This window comes from Mustela nivalis (genome assembly GCF_964662115.1).
Source record: "Mustela nivalis genome assembly, chromosome: 7".
NCBI lineage: Eukaryota > Metazoa > Chordata > Mammalia > Carnivora > Mustelidae > Mustela > Mustela nivalis.
The window spans coordinates 19,370,198-19,395,936 of record NC_139026.1 but is presented as its reverse complement, the minus strand read 5'-3'; the positions used below and the strand labels follow the sequence as shown (position 1 = coordinate 19,395,936).

At 36.5% G+C, this 25,739-nt stretch overlaps 1 protein-coding gene across 7 annotated transcripts in view; it reads left to right on the top strand.

Annotated features, from left to right (window-relative positions):
- The window catches only part of ANO4 (anoctamin 4), a 461,396-nt gene that overhangs the window by 420,886 nt on the left and 14,771 nt on the right, over window positions 1–25,739 (top strand). For all 7 annotated transcript variants that reach the window (XM_082739159.1, XM_082739158.1, XM_082739160.1 and 4 more), the window contains 3 exons: window positions 16,663–16,815; window positions 17,774–17,921; window positions 24,369–24,488. In XM_082739159.1, coding sequence (XP_082595285.1) covers window positions 16,663–16,815; window positions 17,774–17,921; window positions 24,369–24,488 — 421 coding nt within the window. The remainder of the gene's footprint in view (window positions 1–16,662; window positions 16,816–17,773; window positions 17,922–24,368; window positions 24,489–25,739) is intronic.

Genomic DNA, 25,739 nt, shown 5'->3' with positions numbered 1-25,739 from the left:
GATGGCAGGAAGCTGGGAATGCTTAAGCTATACTCCACTTACATTCAAGGACTTAAATTTGTCTATTAATCAAACCCAAGTTATTTATCTTGTATGTTGTACATGTACCCAAACATGTATTCAAGAGCATGGGCTATGGAACCAGATTACCTGGGTTCAAATCCTAGCCCTATCACTTATTAACTATGAAACTTGGACAGTTAATCCCTGTCTCAATTTTTCACCTCTAAAGTAGGGAAAATAATGAGAGTAACCACTTCATAAGGTCCTTGTGTGGAGTAAATGATTTAATCAATGGAAAGGGTTTAGAACAATGACTGGGCTCATAGGATACACTTGGTACATGTTATTTGTATTATCGTTATTATTTTCCTGTTCTTATCTCCCAGGGGAGAAAAGTTAACAAATTTGCTTAACAGATATATTGAGTGTATATGGGTTGCTGTTCTTTTTTTCTTTCAATTATGTTTAAGCTCTTTAACATTGGGGTAAAAGTGGGGTAGGGATGAGCAAGATGCATTACTTCTGAAAGAAACAGTTCTTTCTGGGAAAAATCTGAAAATTAAAGGAGTAGTAGAATTGATGCTTAATGTTCTTAGATTGCTTATATCTTAAGTATCTACTGTTGTTTTTGGAGTTTCAATTATAGAATGGCAGGATAATATAACTTAGAGGAAAAAATCAATGTAGACATTAATAATAAAACTTAATAAAGGGAATTCATTAAGAGAACTAACCATTTTGAGGTCTCTTAATGGACTTTTCTCCCATAAAGAAGGAAATGAACAATAATGTTGGTATATTGAGTGCTTGAAAAGAAGTTTTTATGTGGTTAGAATGAGTAGTGCTCCAAATACTGCAGTATCTGCAGCAAGAAACAAATCTTAGAAACATCACAAGCAGACTAGTGAATCCTGTTTCCTTTCATTCTTCTCATTTTATTTTCTTAATGATTTCCCTGCTTTGTTATTTAATTTTTAATGTAATCATTGCAATATGATAGTGCAGAAAGTATATAAATAAGTGTTCAGATCAATAAATTTTTACATATTTACCAATCTATATAGGTGAGAATTTTGCAAACTACAGCACCCAGGTCAAGTTGAGTCCATTGTCTGTTTGGTTTTTTTATTTTCAGCATAACAGTATCATTATTTTTGCACCACACCCAGTGCTCCATGCAATCCATGCCCTCTATAATACCCACCACCTGGTACCCCAACCTCCCACCCCCCACCCCTTCAAAACCCTCAGATTGTTTTTCAGAGTCCATAGTCTCTCATGGCTCACCTCCCCTTCCAATTTCCCCCAACTCCCTTGTCTTTGTCTGTTTTTATAAATAAGGTTTTATTGGTTCACAGCAATATCCAGTTATTTACATATTATCTATTGTTGGTTTTACACAATAGTATAGTTGAATAGTTTTGGCAGAGACAGGCCTACCAAGCCTATAATGTTTTCTGTATGGTCAATCAGGAAATAGGATATCTAAGAATCTATCTATCAAAGAAGATTCTTCGACTCAAAGAAGGCTCTTTGTTTTCTCTCCAAGTCCTAACATCCTCACTAATCATGCTACTGATTTCTAACACCATAGATTAATTTTTCCCCTTTTTTATCTACATGTGAGTGAAATTGTACAATACATACTATTTTGTAACTTTCACTAAATATCATATTCATAAGATTCTTCTACACATAGTAAACTTTATTTTCATTGCCATATAGTATTCCTAGAATGTATACCTGGAGCAAAATTATGAAGCTGGTGGGGTTTCTCTTTTAGTATATGTGCTGCTGAAGCGAGCACTGGAGTTTCTCTTTGATACGGATCTCCATCTTGCAAATGTGGTTGTTTTGTGTGTGTGTGTGTGTGTGTGTGTGTGTGTGTGTATGTGTGTGTGTGTGGTGTGTGTTTTGCATTTCTACTCCCAGACACTCCCCAACTTTCTCTTCTCCCCGCAACACACAGACCCCACCACCACCAATCCTTCAGTCCTCTCTCATATCATAAAATGCACCTCATGAGTATGAAGCTTCATGAGTACTCCTAAGGATAAATGTACTAGATAAAAGGGAGTTGGGGTAAATTGGAAGGGGTGGTGAATCATGAGAGACTATGAACTCTGAAAAACAACTGAGGGGTTTGAAGTGGCGGGGGCGTGGGCAGTTGGGGTAACAGAAGGTGGGTATTATAGAGGGCACAGATTGCATGGAGCACTGGGTGTGGTGAAAAAATAATGAATACTGTTTTTCTGAAATTAAATAAATTAATTTAATTTTTAAAACTTTTTAAAAATGTGCTAGATAAATGCTTTTTAATAGGAATCAATGCCTCTGTCAAGCTTGAGTCCAAAAAAAGGCAAATTTACTTGTGGAAATGCAGAGGTCAGTGTGCCAACAGATGAACTATTTTGTGAGTCTACAGATCTTCTAAGCTCCTGAAAATAGGTATGTGTCATTATTTATCCATGCTACGGGTGATAGACATGGCTTATTACCAGGTTTGGGCTCTGACAAATAGTATTGTGAACATTTTTTACATGTGATTTGGTTAACATATATGCATATCTCAGAAGGGAACTTATGGAGGGGTGGACTTAGTAGGCCATAAGATAGGCATTTGTTGATCTTCAGATACTTTCAGTTTTCAAAACTGGGTTGTACCAGTTTACACTCCAACCAGCAATCTTAGAGCTTCAGTTAATTCCAAATACTCACTGAAACTTGTTAGGTCTTTGCAAATTTTAGCCACTCTGATTGGTACATAGTAGTATCTCGTGATTTTAATTTGAAATTTCATGGCAACTAGTAATGCTCAGCACCTTTTCATATGGTTATGGCCATAAGGCTATTTGATTTTTTTGTGAATTCTCATTTAAATCCATGTTCTTGTTTTGTTTGTTTGGTTTTTTGTGTGATTTGTAGAGGTGATTTACCTATTTTGGATATGAGTCCTTTATCTAATAGCTATGCTGCAAATTAAATATCCTTTCCTGGTTGGCTAATTGACATCTTACTCTTTTATTTTTCATTTATTTATATTCAGCATAACAGTATCATTATTTTTTCACCACACCCAGTGCTCCATGCAATCCGTGCCCTCTATAATACCCACCACCTGGTACCCCGACCTCCCATCCCACCCCCACCACTTCAAACCCCTCAGATTGTTTTTCAGAGTCCATAGTCTCTCATGATTCACCTCCCCTTCCAATTTACCCCAACCCCCTTCTCTCTAACTCCCCATGTCCTCCATGCTTTTTGTTATGCTCCACAAATAAGTGAAACCATATGATAATTGACTCTCTCTGCTTGACTTATTTCACTCAGCATAATCTCTTCCTCTTTTATTCACTTTAATACACCAACGTAAAAGTTTCAACTTCATTCTTCAGAATTGGTTGCCTATAACTTTTAGAATCAGATTTCTAATTTCTATACATAGCTCACTTTTCTATTGGGATTTTCTTTTCTCGTTGATTTTTTTAAAATAATTTTTTATTTTTTATAAACATATATTTTTATCCCCAGGGGTACAGGTCTGTGAATCACCAGGTTTACACACTTCACAGCACTCACCAATGCACATACCCGTTGATTTTTTTAAGACTATTTTTTTAAAAGCAGTTTTAGGTTTACCACAAAATGGAGAAGTCTCAGGATTTCCCATATGCCTCCTATCTCCACACATGCATATCTTCCCCATTATCAACATCATTCACCAGAATGGCACATTTTTTTTTTAATCAAGGATAAATTTACATTAACACATAATCACCTGAAGTCCAGAGTTTACTTCGCACCTGGTGTTTTACATCCTGTGAGTTTGGACAAATGTATAAAGACATTTATCTATCCTTATAATATTAAATGAAGTATTTTCACTGTTCTAAAAAGCCTCTGTGCTCTGCCTACTCGTTTTCCCCCCAACCTTGCCATGTACATACCTTTTGTCAGGTTAAAGCAGTTTCCTTATATCCCTAGATTGCTGAAGTCATTATGAATTATAATTAAATTTTATCAAATCATTTTTCTAAAACTACTAAAATGTGAGTTTTTCTTTATTTAATGTGGTGAATTTCATTGATGATTTTGTTGTTGTTAACATTGTTACAACAACCTAGCAAACTTGGGGGAAAAACTCACTTGGTCATGATACTTTTTTTTTCTTTAATTGCCAAATTTAACTTGCTAATATCTGTGTATAAGTTCATGAAACATATCCTACTACAGTATTTCTCTTTTGTAATGTTTCTTTCGGGGATTGGTGTCATTGCTATGATGACCTCTGATTTGGATAATTTTCTCCTCTGTTTCTCTTCTTTTAAACTGTTTATGTAACATTATTATTTCTTACATACGTATTTGGAAAAGCTCAATGAGGTTGGTTAGACCTCAAATTTTCTTTGTGGGAAGATTTCTAACTGTAGATTTAATGTATTTAATAGATATAGGACTATTTAGATTTTCTGTTTTTTTCTGGTATCCTTTTGATAGTTGGTTTTTTATTGTGTTTTTCAAGAAATTTATCCATTTTGTCTAATGTTGAAATTTAGTGGAATAAAATTATTTATAATACACTTCTATTAACTTGTTATATGTATAAGGTCTGTAATAATATTCTTTTTCATGAATAATTCAATAGTGCTTTTCTCTTTAACAGTGCGGCAATAAATTTATTAGTCTTTTCTAAAAAAATAGAAATTATGTTTTTTAAATTTTTTTCTCTATTATACATTTGCCTCCTATTTCATTCTTTCTGCTTTTATCTTTATTTCCTTTCTTATGTGTTCTTTGGCCCAATTTTCTCTTTTCCCAACATTTTAAGAAAGAAATGTAAATTACTGATTTTCAGCTTTTCTTCTTATCCAATATAGGCATTTAGAGCTGTAATTTTCTCTATGAACACTGCTTAGCTATATCCCATAAGTTTTGACATGTAATATTTTCATTATCAAGATGTATTCCAGTTGCCACTCATTTTTGACCTATGAATTTTTCTAGTGATGTGTTGCTTACCCTCAAAGCATGTAGGTATTTTCTAGTTATCCCTCTGTCACTGATATCTAATTTAACTCCACTGTAGTTAGAGGATATTCTCTATGTTATGTCAGTTCTTCATTATATGTTGAGATTTGCTTTATGTCCTGGCATATTTTGGTGAGTGTTTCAAGTGTATTCTGCAATTGTTGGATATAATGCTCTATGGATGTCATTAATCAATGTTGTTTGTGCTGTTTGAATCTTCTATGTTCTTATTCAACTATTTTATCTACTAGTTACTAAGTATATTAAAATCCCCACATATGGTTATGAATTTAACTTTTAGTTCTGTCAGCTTTTCCTTTACATATTTTGAAGCTGTGTTATTACATGCAAACCTTTTAGGATTTTTCTAGTTTATTGTCAAATTGACCTTTTTATGTAAATTCATTTTTTTATCTCTAATAATGCAATATATTGAAGATTTGATGAGCAATAAGCTATGGAGTTAACATTAAAACCTTCCAAAGGACAGAACTGAGCCTCTTGCTGTCTTTTAGGACTGAGAAGATAAGGATTCACCACATTCTCAGTCAAGGCCAAGAAACAAGAAAAAAACAGAGATGGACCATGTTTTATACAAACTGTCCCCAACACCAGCACAGCTTAATCCATGACCAAATTGAAGGGATCATCTCCTTTATTTTTTTTTAAGATTTTATTTACTTATTTGACAGACAGAGATCACAAGTAGGCAGAGAGGCAGGCAGAGAGAGAGAGAGAGGGAAGCAGGCTCCCTGCTGAGCAGAGAGCCTGGTGCGGGACTCGATCCCAAGACCCTGAGATCATGACCTGAGCCGAAGGCAGCAGCTTAACTCACTGAGCCACCCAGGCACCTGATCATCTCCTTTTTTTTATCTAATAACAGCACAAGGAACACTTTCTTGTAGATAAGAACGTAACTGAGAGCAGAGATCAAGAAACTTGCCCTTAAAAAGCTAGATAGTAAATAATTAAGGCTTTGGGGGCCAAGAGGCAAAATTGAGACTATAAAATACTTTGTATTATATAAATACTTACAAATAAAAACACTTCAAATATAAAAAAATCAGTTTTAGCTCAGAGATGATTTTAAAAGAAACAAAACTGTATCTGGCCAGATGTAGCCTGCAGGCTATAGTTTATTATTTTTTGATTTAGGGCTTCTACATGTCTGGCCAATAATAAAAATTATTGGGCATGTGGCCTTTTGAGTTATAAGAAAAGTAAACAATTTCATAACAAAGAAAGGTGTCTATACTTCAAATGCAAAATCAGAGTTGCATACCATCAAATACTATGGAAAATCAAGCAAATATGGTATCACAAAAAGAAAATAATTCTCCGCAATCAAACTCTAAGGCACAGAATATCATGATTTAACTGATAGAGAATTCAATATAGAGATTTAAATACAGAGAGCTAAATGCAGATTTAACTGATAGAGAATTCACAAAAACTCAGAAAGGCAATTCAATGAACTTGGGAATAAAATTAATGAACAGAAGTGGTTCTTTACCAGAAAGATTAAAATTATTTTAAAAAGAACCAAATAGAAATTCTGGAGCTAAAGAATTCAGTGAATGACATGAAGAATGCAATAGAGAGCATAGGTTAGGTGACAGAGCAAGTCAAATGGAAGAAAAAATAAATGACTGGGAGGAAAGGAATATAGAAATAATTGACTTAGAAGAGGATAAAGAACTTGGACTTTTAAAAAGTGAAGAAACCCTTTGAGAGGTATCAGATTCAATCATAATAACAAATATAAGAATAATTGGTATACCAGAAGGAGAAGAGAGGGAGAAGGTGTCAGAGAGATTCTTTAAAGAAATAATAGCTGAGACCTTCATAAATCAGGGGAAGGCCTTAGACATACAAGTGCACAGAGCTAATAGAACACCCTGTTATCTCAATGCAAAACAAATGAAAAAACAAACCAACCTCCTCCAAGGTACCTTATAAAGAAACTCTCAAAAATCAGTAATAAAATTAAAGGAAGCCAGGGGAAGAAAAGCAACCTACAAAGGGATCCTCATTAGTCTATAAGCAGATTTCTCACAAAAATTCTACAGGCCAGGGCACCTGGGTGGCTCAGTTGTTGAGCATCTGCCTTTGGCTCGGGTCGTGATCCCAGGGTCCTGGGATTGAGCCCCACATTGGGCTCCCTGATCATTGGGAGGCCTGCTTCTCCCTCTCCCACTCTCCCTATTTGTAGTTGCTCTCTTGCTGTCTCTTTCTTAAAAAAAAAAAAAAAAAATCTACAGGCCAGGAGAGCAAGGAATGACATTTAAAGCACTGAAAGATAAAAATTATCCACTAAGAATACTTTATCTGGCAGTTATCTGCCAGGGATGAAGGAGAAATTAAGACTTTCCCAAACAAAAAATAAAGGAGTACATCACCACCATACCTGCCTTGCAAGAAATGCTGAAAAGAAGTCTTGAAGATGAAAAAAAAAAAAAGTTGCCAATTGAGGACTTAAAAATATATGAAGGTACACAAAACTCTAGTAGAGGTGAAAATATATTTAGAACAGAAAAACCAACTTTATAATAGGTTGGTGGATGGTGTATTAACACCTTAACTATTGTATAAAAGCTAAAGGAACGCTGGATTCAGAGTCCAGAGTGCTCACCATTACACCATATGGTTTCACTTATTTGTGGAGAATAACAAATAGCATGGAGGACATGGGGAGTTAGAGAGGAGAAGGGAGTTGGGGGAAATTGGAAGGGGAGGTGAACCATGAGACTATGAACTCTGAAAAACAATCTGAGGGGTTTGAAGCGGCAGGGGGTGGGAGGCTGGGGGAACCAGGTGGTGGGTATTAGAGAGGGCACAGATTGCATGGAGCACTGGGTGTGGTGCAAAAATAATGAATACTGTTATGCTGAAAATAAATTTTTAAAAATTAATAAAAAAAATAAAAAAATTAAAAGAGAAAATAATAAATGCTATAATTAGAAGAAAAAGTTAAAGGAAAAGAGCATTAAAAATAACTATAGCTACTATAATTTGTTAGTGAATTTACAGCATAAAAAGAGGTAAATGTTACACCAAAAATATAAAAAGAGGAGTAAAAGTGTAGAGGCTTTATAGACAAAGATTAGTTGCTATTAGCATAAAATGGACTGTTTTATATATATTTTATGTAAGCCAGAAAGAAACCACAAAGCAAAAATCTATAGTAGATTCATGAAACACACAAAAAAAGACTGAGTATATTGTGATGGAAAACACCAACTTTAGAGGTAGACAGAAAGAAAAGGAAAAAAATATATAAATACAAAACAACCAGAAGACCTATGGTAAGATGACAGTAATAAATCCTTACATATTAATAATCACTCTAAATTTGAATGAATTCAATTCAACAATTAAAAGGTACAAAATGACTAGATGGATTAAAAAACAAGAGCCAACTATATGCTGCCTGTAGGAGACTCATTTCAGCTCTACAGACACACAAAAGAATGGAAGAAGAAACCAAAAGAAATGCAAGTAGAAATCAACAGAAAGTGAGATTAGCCATAGTTGGGTCAGACAAAATAGAATTCAAGGCAAAAAATGGTAACAAGACAAAGCCTTAAAAGGATACTTCACCTTGACCAAGTGGAATTTATTCCTGGGCTGCAAGTTTGGTTCAACATCCGCAAATCAATGTGATACAATACATTAATAAAAGAAAGAACAAGAACCATATGATACTCTCAATAGATGCTGAAAAAGCATTTGACAAAGTATAGCATCCTTTCTTGATCAAAACTCTTCAAAGTGTAGGTATAGAGGATACATACCTCAATATCAAAGCCATCTATGAGAAACGCACAGCAAATATCATTCTTATTAGGGAAAAACTGAGAGCTTTTCCCCTAAGGCCAGGAACATGGCAGTGATGTCCACTATCACCACGGCTGTTCAGCATAGTACTAGATGTCCTAGCCTCAGCAGTCAGACAACAAAAAGAAATAAAAGGCATCCGAATTGCCGAAGAAGTCAAACTCTCACTCTTTGCAGATGATATGATACTGTATGTGGAAAACCCAAAAGACTCCACTCCAAAACTGCTAGAACTCATACAGGAATTCATCAAAGTGTTAGGATGTTAAATCAATGCACAGAAATCAGTTGCATTTCTATACACCAACAGCAAGAGAGAAGAAAGAGAAATTAAGGAGTCGATCCCATTTACATTTGCATCTAAAACCATAAGATACCTAGGAATAAACCTAACCAAAAGCTAAAGAATATGTACTCAGAAAACTATAAAGTACTCATGAAAGAAACTAAGGAAGACACAAAGAAATGGAAAAACGTTCCATGCTCATGGATTAGAAGAACAAACATTGTGAAAATGTCTATGCTACCTAAAGCAATCTACATGTTTAATTCAATCCCTATCCAAACACCATCAATTTTTTTCAAAGCAATCCTAAAGTTTATATGGAGCTAGAAAAGAACACAAATATCCAGAGGAATGTTGGAAAAGAAACCCAAGCTGCTGGCATCACAATTCCAGACTTCAAGCTCTATTACAAAGCTGTCATCATCAAGACAGTATGGTACTGGCACAAAAACAGACGCATAAACCAATGGAACAGAATATAGAGCTCAGAAACAGACCCTCAACTCTATGGTCAACTAATCTTTGACAAAGCAGGAAAAAATGTCCAATGGAAAAAAAAAGAGTCTCTTCAACAAATTATGTTGGGAAAACCGGACAGCCACATGCAGAAGAATGAAGCTGGACCATTTCCTTATACCACACACAGAAATAGAGTCCAAATGGATGAAAGACCTCAATGTGAGACAGGAATCCAACAAAATCCTTGAGGGGAACACAGGCAGAAACTCCTTTGACCTCAGCCACAGCAACTTCTTCCTAGAAACATCACCAAAGGCAAGAGAAGCAAGAGCAAAAATGAACTATTGGGGCTTCATCAGGACAAAAAGCTTTGCACAGCAGAGGAAACAGTCAACAAAACCAAAAGACAACTGACAGAATGGGAGAAGATATTTGCAAATGACATATCAGATAAAGGGCTAGTATCCAATATCTAGAAAGAACTTATCAAACTTAACACCCAAAGAACAAATAATTCAATCAAGAAATGAGCACAGAACAAGAACAGACATTTCTGCAAAGAAGACATCCATATGGCCAACAGACTACATGAAAAAGTTCTCAATATCACTTGGCTTCAAGGAAATACAAGTCAAAACCACAACAAGATACCACTTCACACCAGTCAGAATGGCTAAAATTAACAATACAGGAAACAACAGATGTTGGCGAGGATGAAGAGAAAGGGGAATCCTCCTACACTGTTGGTGGGAATGCAAGCTGGCAGAGCCACTCTGGAAAACAGTATGGAGGTTGTAGTCACACCAAACTGCAGGATACACTCCCTCTTTTGTCCCGAGAAGGTTTTGTTGATGGGCAAGGCCTGAAGTCAGACCAGATGTCTGCCCCAGCCCACTGCTGGGGTTGCAGTTGGACTGTTAGGTGTAGTTTAACTTCCCCCTCCCCAGAGAAGAGCATGAGTGACTTTGAAGTGCTGCTGGCTACTGTGGGGTCTGCTTGCACAATGCCAGTGCTTTCGATGGCTTCCTGCCAAGGGTGATTGAATGGGGTATGTTCATAGGAGAGTGTGGAGGCAGGGTGAGTTGTTAGCAGGCTAGATGGAAGGTGTTCAGGATGATTTTCACAAGTGTCCATGTATCTAGGCTAGAGGACAGGGAGAGGAATGGCACCCACCAGTTCTTTTGTTCCTGGAGAAGTCTTCTAAAGATCCCTGCCCTTCCAGCACACATTTTGAGATTAGTAAATAAATCCTCCCGTATACTCCAGGTGTTTCTAAGCTATATCTCAGTGGGGCTGTTTATTGTCCTGTCTCTTTAAGGATAAGAACTCAAGGTGGTGGGTATTAGGGAGGGCACATATTGCACAGAGCACTGGGTGTGGTGCAAAAACAATGAATACTGTTACGCTGAAAAGAAATTTTAAAAAATAAATAAATATAGCTTTAAAAAAAAAAAAAGGATAAGAACTCAGTTTTCTATCACCCTCTAAGTCTCTCAGATCTGAGCTGCTAATTTTTAAAAGTTCCAGGTGTTAAGCTCCACTGATTGAAAATCAGAGACATTTAACTTCATGAATTTTTAGAAAGCCAAATGTTATGGGGATTTGTTTCCCAAAACTGGTCACCATTTTTGGGGTGCCTCATGTAAGTTCTGCTCTTCTCCCTTCTCTGTGCCTGTAATGTTTCTCCCTCTAGTAGACAGTCTCACAGGTCAGTTTGGCTGCCAATTGAGTCTTCACCCTTCCTACCATTTTTTTGATATAGACTTTCCTCTATTATTAGCTGTGGAGAGTCTGTTCTTTGCATCTTTGGGTTATTTTCTGGGTTATTTACACTGATGTGGGTGTTGACTAGACATAGCTAGGGACAAGGTGAGCTTTAGTTCTTACTCTGCCATCATCCCCAAAAGTAACAAAAGCAGTTTGAACTATATAGCAATAAATGTATTATTAAGAAATTTAGAATATTTTGGGGTGCCTGGGTGGCTCAGTGGATTAAAGCCTCTGCCTTCAGCTCAGGTCATGATCCTGGGGTCCTGGGATTGAGCCCCACATCAGGCTCTCTGTTCAGTGGGGAGCCTGATTCCCCTCTCTCTCTCTGCCTGCCTCACTCCCTACTTGTGATCTCTGTCTGTCAAATAAATAAATGAAATCTTAAAAAAAAATTTAGAAGATTTCAAATACTCTAACTTTATACTTCAAGGAACTGGAAAAAGAAATAGCAAACTGCCCAAAGTGACTAGAAGGAAGGAAATAATAAAGATGAGAGCAGAAATAAATGAAATAAAGACCAGAAAAAAACAATAGATAAGATCAGCAAAATAGGGATGATTTGTTAAAATTGACAAACCTTTAGCTAGACTAAGAAAAAAGAAAAGACTCAGATAAAATTAGAAATAAAAAAGGAGATAATACAATGGATATTGCAGAAATGGTATAAGAGGCTATAATGAATAATCACATATCAACAAATTAGATAACTTAGAAGAAATGGATAAATTCTAAAAACAGACAACCCAGAAGAGTGCATCAGGAAGGAATAGAAAATATGAACAAACCAAAGACAAAGAGATTAAGTCAGTAATAAAAAATACCCCACGACAGTGAACCTAAGATCATATGGCTTCACTGGTGAATTCTACCAAACATTTAAAGAATTAATACAAATCCTTCTCAAACTGTTCCAAAACACAGAAGAAAAGGAAACACCACAAGGTCAGAATTATCTTGATACCAAAGCCAGTTAAGGATACCAAAAGAGGGGCACCTGGGTGGCTCAGTGGGTTAAAGCCTCTGCCTTTGGCTCAGGTCATGATCCCGGGGTCCTGGGATTGAGCCTGCTTCCCTTCCTCTCTCTGTCTGCCTCTCTGCCTACTTGTGATCTCTGTCTGTAAAATAAATAAATAATTTTTTTAAAAAAAAAAGGATACTAAAAGAAAAGTATAAGCAAATATCCTGGATGAATATAAACGCAAAAATTCTCAATAAAATATGAGTAAACTAATTATTTTAGTGTCTTCCTGAATTCAAACACTGTAACCAAATGGGATTTATGCCTGGGATGTAAGCTGGTTGAAAACAGACAAGTCGAATGTAATACATTAGTAGAACAGAGATAAAAATCATATGATAATCTCAATAGAGTCAGAGAATGCATTTGATCAAACATGACTTCTTTTAATTATAAAATTCCTCAAAAGGTTGGGAATAGAAGGAACGTACCTAAACATGATAAACACCACATAGGATAAACCCACAGCTAATATTATACTCAGTGGAGAAAAATTAAAGACTTTTCCACTAAGATCAAGAAAAAGACAAAGATGCTCACTCTCCCTACTCTTATTCAATGTAGTACCAGAATTCCCAATTAAAACAATTAGGCAGAACAGAGAAAAGGCATCCAAATCAGAAAAGAAGTAAAATTGTCACGATTTGCAGATGAAATGATTTTATATACAGGAAATCTCAAAAAGAGTCAACTAAAAAAAAAAAAACATCAGCACTAGTCAACAATTTCAGTAAAGTTGCAGGATGTACTATGCACTAAGATTGAAACATCTGAAAGAAAAAGAAAGCTACCCCACCTAGAATAGCATCAAAATCTACACCTAGGAATAAAATTAACGAAGAAAGTGAAAGATCTGTACGGTGAAACCTATAAGACTTTGCTGAATGAAACTGAAAAGGCACAAATGGAGAGACCCGTCCTCTGTTCATGGATTGGAAGAATTAATGTTAAAATGTCCATACTGCCCTAAGCCATCTGCAGAGTCAATGCAATCCCCATTAAAATATCAATAGCATTCTTCAGAGAAACAGAACAAAAACAAAAAAACAGACAAAACAAAACAAAAGAAAACAAAAAACCAGGGAGCCTGGGTGCCTTTATCAGTTAAGCAGCTGCCTTCAGCTCAGGTCATGATCTTGGGCCCATTATGAAGCCCTGTATTGGGTTCCCCACTCAGCGAGGAGTGTACTTCTCTCTCTTCCTCTAACCTTCTGCCTGCTTGTGCCCTGACCCCTCAAAGAAATAAAATCTTTAACAAAAAAAAAAAAAAAAAAAAAAGAATAAATAAAAGAAAAAAACCCTGAAATCTGTATGGAAATAAAGAAGAATTCAAATAACCAACACAGTCATGAGGAAAAAGAACAAAGCTGGAAATAGCACACGTTGCTGACTTCAAACTGTATTATAAATCTGTATTAACAAAAACAGTATCTTACTGGAGTAAAATAATACACATAAACAATGGAATATAATAGAAAAGCCAGAATTAAATACCTTCATGTTTTGGTCAACTAATATTCAACAAGAGAACCAAGAATAACTTAATGGGGAAAGGATAGTCTCTTCAACAAATGGTGTTAGAAAAAACTGGATAAACACATGTAGAAAAATTAAATTGAATCCCTCTCTTACATTACTCATGAAAATTAACTCAAAATGGATCAAAGACTGAAACATAAGAGTCAGTACCATATAAGGGAAAGAGCCATAAAATCAAGACAAAATAAGTTCTCCAATATAAGCAGAGTTGTAGAAGCTACTAAGGAAGCAATAGTTAATTACAATTATGAGAGGTTCTACCAGAGGCCACACTGAGTTTAGGCTTGAAGGAAGAATAGAACTTCACCAGGATATGAGTAAAAATGCTAAGTATATGACCATAAAACCAGAAGTTTGGTGTGGCCAAAGTAGAGGATCGCTTGGGAAACCTGGCTAGGCATGAGGTATGTTTGGACATGAGGCTTGGAAGATCCTTGAATGGCACAGTGAAAAGTTTGGGATTTAGTCTATAGGCAATGAGAACCTTCTGAAATGTTCAGAATAGAGAGAAGATTGATGATTCTTTATGGGCTTTAACCAATATTGACAGAAGTGAGATGGGGGAAGGAGGTGAAAATCTGAGAAAGAGAAGTCAGTTAGAACAGGAGTGAACTCCAGTAAGGAGACTGGAGACTTGGTTTTTGTGCAAGACAAATCGGAAGGGAAGGAAGATATGAAGGGAGAAACAGATTTAAGGATGAGGGATTGAGGTTTAAGATTGAATCAGGGTTTGGAGAGTGCTGCTTCTATAGCATAATAGGAGACAAGTGGAAACTCTCTGGTAAGACTCAAGGTGCAAGATAGAGAATTGAGAATCTTTATCAGAGAGATAATAATTAAGTCATGAAAGTAGAGGTACTGACCCAAGGACAGAAGTCAACAAAAAGATGACACTAAGGGGAAAGCTAAGGAGATGGCTATTAGGGAGTGAAGCATAGACATGGAGTATGAATGTGACCCAGGACAGGTGACACCCTGGAGGTGGCAGTGCCACAGAGATGAGGTAAATGGACTGACTCTTCAGGACTCTGGAACCACATTAGCCATGTTGAAATTGCTTCTTAGTTGTGTGTCAAGTAAGTTATTTGACCTCTTAGTGCCTCCGTTTCCTCACCCGTAAAGTAAGGGTAATAATAATGCCAATACAATAGAGTTATTATGAAAACTAAATGAGCTAATATATGTGAAGTAATTACAACAGTGGCTGTTACATAGAAATGGTATATAAGTGTTAGTCATTATTAGGTTCTAAAATACTCTTAAAAAGCAAAAACAAACTATACAGTCATTCATTTAGCTAAGTACTTTTTTGCAGTCCACAATACCCAATAAATTGTATTTTTAAATTTTCATTTATGCTGTCTGGTTGCTTTGCATCAGGGACTGCCTTTTTGTTTGTTTGTTTGTTTGTTTGTTTGAGTTTGTTTTTAACATTTTATTTTGCAAAGTTGCAAAAATAATAGAGTTCCCCTATACTCGTCACCTTATTTCCCCTAATATGTTATATATTTATTGAAACCAGAAAATAATCATTAATACACTATTAACTAATCACAAACCTTATATTAATATTACCAGGGTTTGTTTTTTTTTTTTAACTTTTTCTTGTCCATGACCCATCCTGGATCCAACATTGCATTTAAATGTTGTATCTCCTTAGTTTCTTCCAACCTAGGACAGTTCTTTGTTTTTCATGATCTTGATACACTTGAAGAGTACTGGCCAAGAGTTCAGTAGAAGGTCCTTCAGTTTGGGTTTATCTAATGTTTTCTCATGATTAGGTCGAGGTTATGCCTTTTTGGCAAGATCACTACAGAAATGGTGTATGCTCAGTATTATCATAACAGGGGCATGAGATGTCAATATGTCTTATTACAGGTAATATTGATTACCAGGTTTTTCCACTGTGAAGATAATGGTTTCCCCCTCCCCCAAAATATGGGTTTATTTCCTCTGTAATTACTCTCACATAGGGAGATACTTTGAGAATATACAAATGTCCTATTTTTTTAACTATAATTCCCCTATTAACTTTAGCATTCTTTGGTGGTTCTCGCCTGTAATAATTACTGCAATGTTTTTGACCAACAGTGATATTGTATCTTTATCATTTCTTTTATATTTATTTTTATGCATTTATTTTCTAATTTATTAATTAAAATTCTACCATAGGGAGGAGCTATCCCTTCTCCCTCATTTATTCAGTTATTTATATCAGCATTATATTAGTATATTAGATAGTTAATCTTTAGATTTAATGCAATACTCTCATTTATTTTGTTGTATATATTGTTCCCACTCTTGCCCTTGGTAGCTCCTTCAGGTTTGTCCTGTATCCTACTGACATGCTCCCCATTCCATTTCAAGGACTTCCTAACTTTCTGGCATTATGAGATATTCCAGCCTTCCCTTGTATTTTCCTGCCATGGCTCTGGAATCAAACCTTTTTTTCAAGGAGCTGTGTACCTTTTATTAAACAATGGTACTTAGAAAACAAGATCTGGATCCTAGGTTTGGTCATTGCTCCTAGGATGTCATTCCTTCCAGGTCCAGGTAATGCCTCTTTTTCCAGCATCCTGGCCATCTTTGTGAAAGAGATGTTTCCTGGGCTTCTATATTGGAAAAAATAAGGGTGAAGACAAGGACACTTTCAGATTATTATCCTTTTGAAAGTAGTAATGGAAAACCAAGACTCTGTTCTTTTTCCTTTTTTCTTCTCTAGTTCTTCAATTTGGATTCACAACTATCTTTGTGGCAGCTTTTCCCCTAGCACCACTTCTGGCCTTACTGAATAACATAATTGAAATTCGACTTGATGCCTACAAATTTGTCACACAGTGGAGGCGACCTTTAGCTTCAAGGGCCAAAGACATAGGTAAGCTGGATTTGAAATGTTTTAAAGATATTAACCGTATGGTGGATAAAGTAAAAACAAACACCAACTCTAGATTTTTACTTATGGTTTCCATGTAAGATGACTTAACTTATTCTTGCAAAAGAATAATTATGTTAGCTTTAAATAACATGAGACAAGAAGTAAAGGTGCCTATTTGGAAATTCATAATTTCTAATACTAGAGACTTTGTGCTTAAATAGATTTTCAATTTTGTTATTTGAACTTGGAATCTAGAATTTTGATTTATTATTGCTTATTTCCTTTTTAAAGTAATCTTCCATTTGCTTTCTTTTGCCCAAATGTTTCCAAGTCACATAAAGCATAATCCAGTCTTTCTAAAGACAGAGATGGCTTTTGACAGGAGAGGCTGAGTCTAATCAAATGCAGCCTCTTGAGCACTGCCTGAGATCAGAGATGATCTTTTATTTACTTCTGCATCAATTGCTTGGAACAGAACCAGCAGGCACTCAGTGTATATGGAAGAGAATTGAATATAGATGTACATGGCTCACAGCAGTCTCTAACCTCCATATGAAAGAAACCACATTCAGTGAGCACCTATCCTAGGTCAGTGCAACAGGCCCTGGGCCCACCCAGATGTCAGCACCCTTCAGGAGCTCCCATCCCATTCTAGTGGCTTAACAGTGGAAGTGCTCATCTTATTGGATAATGTATTGGTGCCTTATCACTGACTAGAACTCTCTGACTTAAGCCTGATCCTGACTGACTCATTAAGTTTTGAGCATTGACACTTTCCCAGAAACTCCTTCAATGCCAAGGTGTTTACAAGTACAAATTCTTACTCTTGATGACAAATGTATTTAGGAATTTGAATGGACCCATGGAAAGGACTATTGAAATGAGTTACCCCAGTTGTTTTCCTACTGTTATTCCTGCTGTTGTGTCTGGAACTAATATAACACTTCTCTTTGAATAGGAATTTGGTATGGAATTCTTGAAGGCATTGGAATTCTCTCGGTTATTACAAATGCATTTGTCATAGCGATAACATCTGACTTTATCCCTCGCTTGGTGTATGCTTATAAGTATGGACCTTGTGCAGGCCAAGGAGAAGCTGGACAAAAGTAAGTTTGTCATAAAACTGTCATGAAATCCCCATTCCCTATGCACTGTGTGATGCTGGTACACTCAGTCAAAAGCAACCCAGGATGAGAAGGACAGTAGTCGGGGAGGTGAAGTTATGAGGACACTTGCAGCTAAGGAAAACACATCCTGATTGACTGAAGAGTTGGGGCTCAATACAGGTAAACTTTAGGTGGAATTAATCATTTCCCCTACCCCTAACCCCTGCTCACTATGAATTCAGAAATGTACGGTTTGCTAATATGTGTAAGCCGAAACAAGTAGCACATGATCTAGTATACAGTTATGTCATTTTTATAAGTTTGTAAGAGACAGTTACAATCTGATTCCTCTTGTGACATCATATGGAGACTTTACAAATTCTGCACCAGAAATGTGCAACCATGTGATAAGTATCCTGTAGGTACTCAATAACTCAGTAACTGAATGATTCTTTCCTGGCTATTGACCTGACCAAGGTACATATTACCTCAGGCAAATTCAATTCTGTGGCATCACCTAAGTGATCCCCAAAAGTCATGACTTTCTGGGTATTTCTGGTCAGGTAAAGTCCAAGCAAAATTATAACACATCCCCTAGATTTCATTTCTATATCCTTTTTAATAGGAGAAAAAATTCTTCTTGGCTAAAGTAAAAATAATCCAGTTCTAATTGTGGAATTTAGATGTCTGTAAATCAGAGTAGATTATGTTTTGGGAGACTTTTCAATGTCCCAGAAATCATCCCACATGGGCTATGACTACTCACACAGGCAGCCCTGCTTCCTGGTTTACCAGTCAGAACAAAACTAATCCATATAACTACTGTAGTTAGATTAGCCCCAAGGAGTAATGTGCTACCAAATCAATTCAACCAAATTCATGTACCCCTGGCCTAGGTCCAATTTCATTATTAATCCTGCTTAACTGCTCTAAGGCATGAATGGTTGAAAGCAGTAAAGCTTACAATCCCACTATTTGAAGAGGCTTCTATAAAATTCTTTACTATAATAACCATGTGGCCATTAGACACTAATTATCTAGCAACTTCAAGTGAACCATCCCATTTTAAGAGACTTAAAGACATACTATATTACTCATGTAGTCTTTCTAATTTTAACTGTTGCCAGCATCCTCTGTTTGACTGAGCCTAGAAAAGCTTGCCTTTGTTTAAACCACTTTCCCATTTGTTTTGCATTTGATTCTCAAAACAACCCCAGGACTGGGACGTGCATTATTACCCCCACTTTGAAGAGCAGAAAGAGACTGAGAGATTAAATCCAGAATCACAAGGTGGAGTAACTGATGGAACCCCCATGAAGGCAAAGCCTAAACTCATACAGTTCCTGCCATCCTGAACCACACAGCCGTGGGGGCCATTGCCACATAATGTTTATCTAGCTTACCCAACAGGAGAAAATTTCTTGGGGGTTTAAGTCCCAGTGGTTATTTAAATTCTTCCTGGACCACAAATGTAATGAAACCTGTTTTGGTTTGTGGGGAAAACCCAAAACCTGAAAATAATATGGGAATATTTACATGCAGTTGATAGTGAATCAAAGCTTATTGACAGCTTATTAGATTTAAAACAATGTTCATGGAGACCTAAGAGTCTCTTTGATTTAGGTTTATTGGGCTCCCTGGGCTATTTGTTATATATCATCTTCACATAAGAGCCTTCTGGCATTTTGAATACTTATAGTTCTACCTTCTATCTTCTAATCCATTGGTCATTTTTCTTGTTTGCAAATAGTTGCTTTGGTATAAGTTTCTTCATGAATCTTGTGTTCTGCCCCGCCAGCTACTTTATTATCCTTTTTAAGGTTTGTTTGTTGTTGCTGTTGTTGTTGTTGTTTTTCCAATTCGGAAATGCTTTAGTAATGAACTAATAGAGGAGCAGCATTGTCAAATTTTAGAATGTTTCAGGCTTTTGAGGTAGCATGTGCATAGTCAAATTATACTTATTATTTAATTCATCCATAGAAATGCCCTATTTCAATTGAGGCTGACTCTAAATCAAAAGTGCTCCAACCAAACCAACCTCCAGAACTCCAGAGTACCTCAGTGCCTCCTTCTGTTTTTTCAGCTTTCCCTGGCTACTCTAAAGATGAGAATTTCATGCATATGTCCAGAGTGACTCAGTTCACATGCCTCTATCCCTATGAAAGGATGTATCAGCCATTCCTGACTGTATTTCCATACTCTCATGAGTGCTCAGTGAAAGCATCTTAGAGGCATAGAAGGGAAGGTTTTCTCGTTGTCCAGCCAGATCTGAACATGGGAGGAATACTGTGAGTTGAGGCAGTGTTCTCCACACAGTGGGTTCACAGGAAATTTTTAAGTGTTTCATCTGTCTTCTTAAGATAGTTCTTTTTGGCTGCAGCCTGCCTAGGTAGATTCCTGAACCAAGGCCCATGCTCAGATTGTTCACTGTTTGCAAAATAAAGTGACTTCGTCTTTCTGGAAATTGTCACATGAGCCCTCTAGAAAAGCACTTGGAGAACTAAAATCAACTTTGGATATGCATCAGGAGACAAATTATGAAGTAAAATTGAAGGTGTATACTATGAAATTTAACTCTGATTGACAGAATAGTTTTAATAAAGAAATTAAAATTATTTTTTAGATAACACCAAAAAATCATTTTGAGTCCCGCCCCCACTGAACATTTTAATAAACCAATTATTTTGTTACCAGGCTAGAGTTGGGGAACATTCTCTAAGAATATGTGCAGGCTATAGGATTACTGTGAGATCTATATCTGTTTTAGTAATCTAAATCAAAGCTGGTTTTCATGTAGAAATAGTGAAATCATAAAGACTTAGAGACTTGATGAAGGACACAATGCTCAAACTGTCACAGAATGAACCACAAATATCTTAATAAATATATTTTTGTAAATTGTAATCTAATCAATAGATCAACAGCATAACCAATTATAAAATTGTATTTAAAAACATAAAGTGACTGTATAGAGATTTAATCTTTCTTTTTTCATAATGTCTGGCATTTTTATTGAAGTAAGTCAGGAGTCCACTTTCTTCTGTCCTTATCTCATTAGCCTAATTATCTATAGATAAGTTTATAAATTTGTCATTTATTATCTAAAGCACATTTGACTTTAAATGCATAAACCAGATCTTATTTCCTCTAGCTTTTCCATTTGAGCCCTATCCCATTCTCTTTGTGAATGATCTAGATCTAAAATCTCAAAGGCAAATTTAATAGCAAAATTCACGACACTCCACAGTAAGTCTGATCTAGAATCTACAAATTCAAAAGTCAACTTCACATTCTTTTCTTTCCCTTAAAACTGACTAGTAATGATCACTAGTTCACTTTTTTCCTTAGAGTAAAGGATTAAAACAGTAAGTCATGAATGGTTTTAAAACCAGAATTCTCAATGAATATGGTCTTTACAGAAGTTCCTTGGAAAAGGCATGCATCCTAATTCAAACAATACTATCCTTACATAACATATTTTCTGAATCTCCTTTCTTGGCAATGCCTTCGGAGGCCCTCTACTGGCCCCTTAAGAAAATTAACTTGTTTTATATTTACAGAAACCCTTCCTTTGTCTGATAGTTTTTTCTATCTCTTACTGCCTGATCATCAGTATAGCTTCATCTTTCCTCTAACTTGGAGCTGGTGGTGTGCCACATTGAGGGTGTGGTGATCTCCTGCTAGCAGATTGGGAGACATGGGATCTGCCGCTGTCTATGGCCTCCACATTGACACATGAATGCCCTTACCTGAACTTCATACAGGGAACTGTGAGAAATCTCATTTCCCTGAATTGTGACTACCTTAACTATTTATTGTGGGCAATAGCTAAGATTCTACCGCAGTGAAAAGGCTTTGAGAAATGCCCAGGCAGTTGAGTATTAGCAGCCCCTCTTCTTCCCTGATTATGGAAAGGATATAGAAGGAAGACTTATGCAGTGAATAACTGTATACATGTCCTACATCCATGTGTGATGCTTTGTACACAGGAGCACAGAACCAAACACACATTTTCAAGCTGGATTTATAACTGACATTACATGAATATGCTTAATAAATAGTTCAAAGATACATCCTCTTTTTTTCAAAAGGAGAGTGTTGTCCATGAGACTGATATTTTACTTAAATTTAGAATTTTCCTCAATTGAGTTTTTGGACAAAGCAGCCATTAAGCCACAGTTTTAATCTCAATAAAACTGCAGGGCTGCTTTGGGTAGTAAGAAAGAGTGCAAGAAGCTTATGAATCTTTCATTTCAAAGTTGGACCTGTTTTCTGCAAGTTTCCAGAGCACCTTTCGTCTCTCACTGTTTGGCTCCTGAGAAGACTCTGCTATATTCTATAGTTCACAAAAACTGTCTCCCTCTCTATGACAGCTAATAATCATCAAAGCACTCATTTGCTTTCATGCCATGGTCTAGGCAGTTCAAAGACAAGGGAGACATTATTCCAAATTAGCTTCTAAGGAGTGGTAAGGGAGACCTGCGGCCAGTTGGATTAAGGCATATTACACACCCACTGACCGTGGGTTTCACCCATGAGTGACTTGACAAATGGGTCCTTCTGCTTGGTTCATTTTTTTAAGGCCCTGATAAAACCTCAGTGATTTGTCTTGATCAAGACAACACACAGAACTTATGTCTTCTCAGAACTACCTGTGTGTCACCATTTTGGTGTTCAGCAGCTTGGAGTAATTATGTCAGACAAGTTAATGAAGAGAATTTGAAAGCTATGATTTATTCATTGAATCAATAATTATTTATTGACCTTCTGCAAGGTACAAGAAATAAAATTAATAGTAGCCACTCACATTTAATTAAGATCTTGCTATATGCTAGACACTCTATCACTCACTTTACATGTATCATTTTGTTTAATCCCCACAATGACCCTATAAGGTTGGCATGTCTGTTATTTAATGAAGTTACATAACTTGCCAAATTTGCATGGCTAGAAAGCAGAAGAGATACAGTTTGACCCTCAAACCTAAGTTTTTAGTATTGTAATATACTGACTCCTCATACAGAATAGATGTGTCCTCAAGAACCTTATTAGCTGTGGGATATGTAGGTAATAATTTTATTCCTGGTCCAGTCTTAAGACCTTGATAGAATCTCTGATGCTTTAGTTTTCCTCAAATGAAATCAGTTGAATTTGATATTTAGTGGATTCCTACACTACACAAGACATAAAAATACTTATGACACCTGCTCTACTCCAAAAACTAAAGGAGAAGACCTCCATCCATGCAGGCACCTCAAGCACAAGCTGTATGGTAATGGTGCAGTTAGGTACAGCAGCACCATACAGAAGAGGGAATGAGTCTTTTTCTGGTGGGATTAGGACGTCCCCCCAGAAGGAGTGCCATTTTAGTTGCTCATTGAAATATGGGCACTATTTCTTTCTTTTTTTTATATTTATTTTCAGCATAACAGTATTCATTATTTTTGCACCACACCCAGTGCTCCATGCAATCCGTGCCCTCTATAATACCCACCCTCTCTAAAACTCCCCATGTCCTCCATGATATTTGTTATGCTCCACAAATAAGTGAAACCATATGATAATTGACTCTCTCTGTTTGACTTCTTTCACTCAGCATAATCTCTTCCAGTCCTGGCCATGTTGCTACAAAAGTTGGGTATTCATCCTTTCTGATGGAGACATAATACTCCATCGTGTATATGGACCACATCTTCCTTATCCATTCATCCGTTGAAGGGCATCATGGTTCTTTCCACAGTTGGGTGACCGTGGCCATTGCTGCTGTAAACATTGGGGTACAGATGGCCCTTCTTTTCACGACATCTGTATCTTTGGGGTAAATACCCAGGAGTGCAGTGGCAGGGTCATAGGGAAGTTCTATTTTTAATTTCTTGAGGAATCTCCACATTGTTCTCCAAAGAGGCTGCACCAACTTGCATTCCACTATTTCTACTTAGAAAGAAATGAAGAGAAAATAGAAAAGATAGCCTGAACAGAGGCATGAAAGCATATGGTATATGCAGGGAATGTAGTTTAGCATGACTGTAGCAAGGGATGTGATTTGGAGTGGGAGGGTCATAGAAACACCAGTCACACTTGAGGGATTATGACAGAGTACAGATATTCATTAATAAAGGAATGTGTTTGTGTATGTATGTGTGTCTACACCATCAAGGAAAGAGACAGTGACTTGCCTACTAATCATGCAATGCTGTCTTTCTCCTATTTCTGAGTATTGATTGGGGTAGTGATGTTCTGGATGATGATTCTGAACAAGAAGAATGGAATAAAAGAATGACTTGTTCCTGATTCCACATAACCGGGGTTTTCCAGTAGATCCTAATTTGAGTGCTTATAACAAAGCTAAAGGCATTTTACAAGTATAAGAGCTTCTAGGAAGAGCTTCTAGGAATTGGATGCAGAGGTGATCAGAGAACTAATTATAGAATTCTTTTTCTCTTTTAGGTGCATGGTTGGCTATGTAAATGCCAGCTTATCTGTGTTTCGAATTTCTGACTTTGAGAACCGATCTGAGCCTGAGTCTGATGGCAGTGAGTTTTCGGGGACTCCTCTCAAGTATTGCAGGTGAGTATGGCACACTTAGCCAAACCTGGGCTGGCTCTGCCATAGGGAGGTTTTGCTCAGACAGCTCTTTCTGACTGAGTGGGTTTAAAGCAGTGGTTCTCAACCTTGACCGTGCATTAAAATCCACTGGAGAATTTTAAAATGTCCTCTTGACCAGGCTGTGACCTAAAAAAATTAAAACAAATCTCTGGGGTGGAAGGCAGACATCCAGATCCAGAGAGCCATATAAGAGTAACCCAAAGAGACCTATACCAAGACTTTATAATCAAAAGAATATTAGAAGCAATAAGAGAAAAACAACTTGTTACATACAAGGGGAACCCTTCCTCAATAAAACTACCAGATTTCTCAGTAGAAGTTTTACAGACCAGAGGAAGTGGCATGCTCTATTCAAAGTGCTAAAAGGAAAAAACAAAACAAAACAAAACACCTGCCAACCAAGAATATTCTGCCCAGGAACAATGTCCTTCAAAATTGAAGGGGAGATGAAGAGTTTTCTAGACAAGCAAAAGCTAAAGGAGTTCATCACTATTTGACCAGCCTAACAAGAAATGTTAAAGGGACTTATTTAAATTAAAATGAAGGAGGCACTAAATAGTAAGAAAACAGATGAAAATATAAATTGCACTGGTATGTATATAGAAAAGAAGTGGGAATGATCACTTACAAAGTTAGTATGAGATTAAAAAACAAAAGTGGAAAAAATCATTATAACCACAATAATTATTTGAGGGACACACAAAATATGGACATTGTGACATAAAAACAAAATGGAGGGAGAGTAGGGGCACCTGGGTGGCTCAGTGGGTTAAGCCTTTCCCTTTGCCTCAGGTCATGATCTCAAGGTCCTGGGATCAAGACCCACATTGGGCTCTCCACTCAGCGGGGAGCCTGCTTCCCGCTCTGTCTCTGCCTGCCTCTCTGCCTACTTGTGATCTCTCTCTGTCAAATAAATAAAAATAAAATCTTTTAAAAAATAGAGGGAGAGTAAAGATACAGAGAATAAAGATATAGAGCTTCAGAATGTGATGAAACTTAAATAATTATCAACTTAGACTATTAGTTGTTATAGGTTAGCCTTGGTTAACCACAAAGTTAAAAACCTACAGTAGAGATACAAAAGAGAAAGGAATCTAAGCCCACCACTAAAGACAGCTATCAAATCATAAAGGGAGAGAGGAAGGAAAAAAATAAACAGGAACTACAAAACAGTCAGAAAATAATTTAAAAATGGCAGTAAGTACATATCTA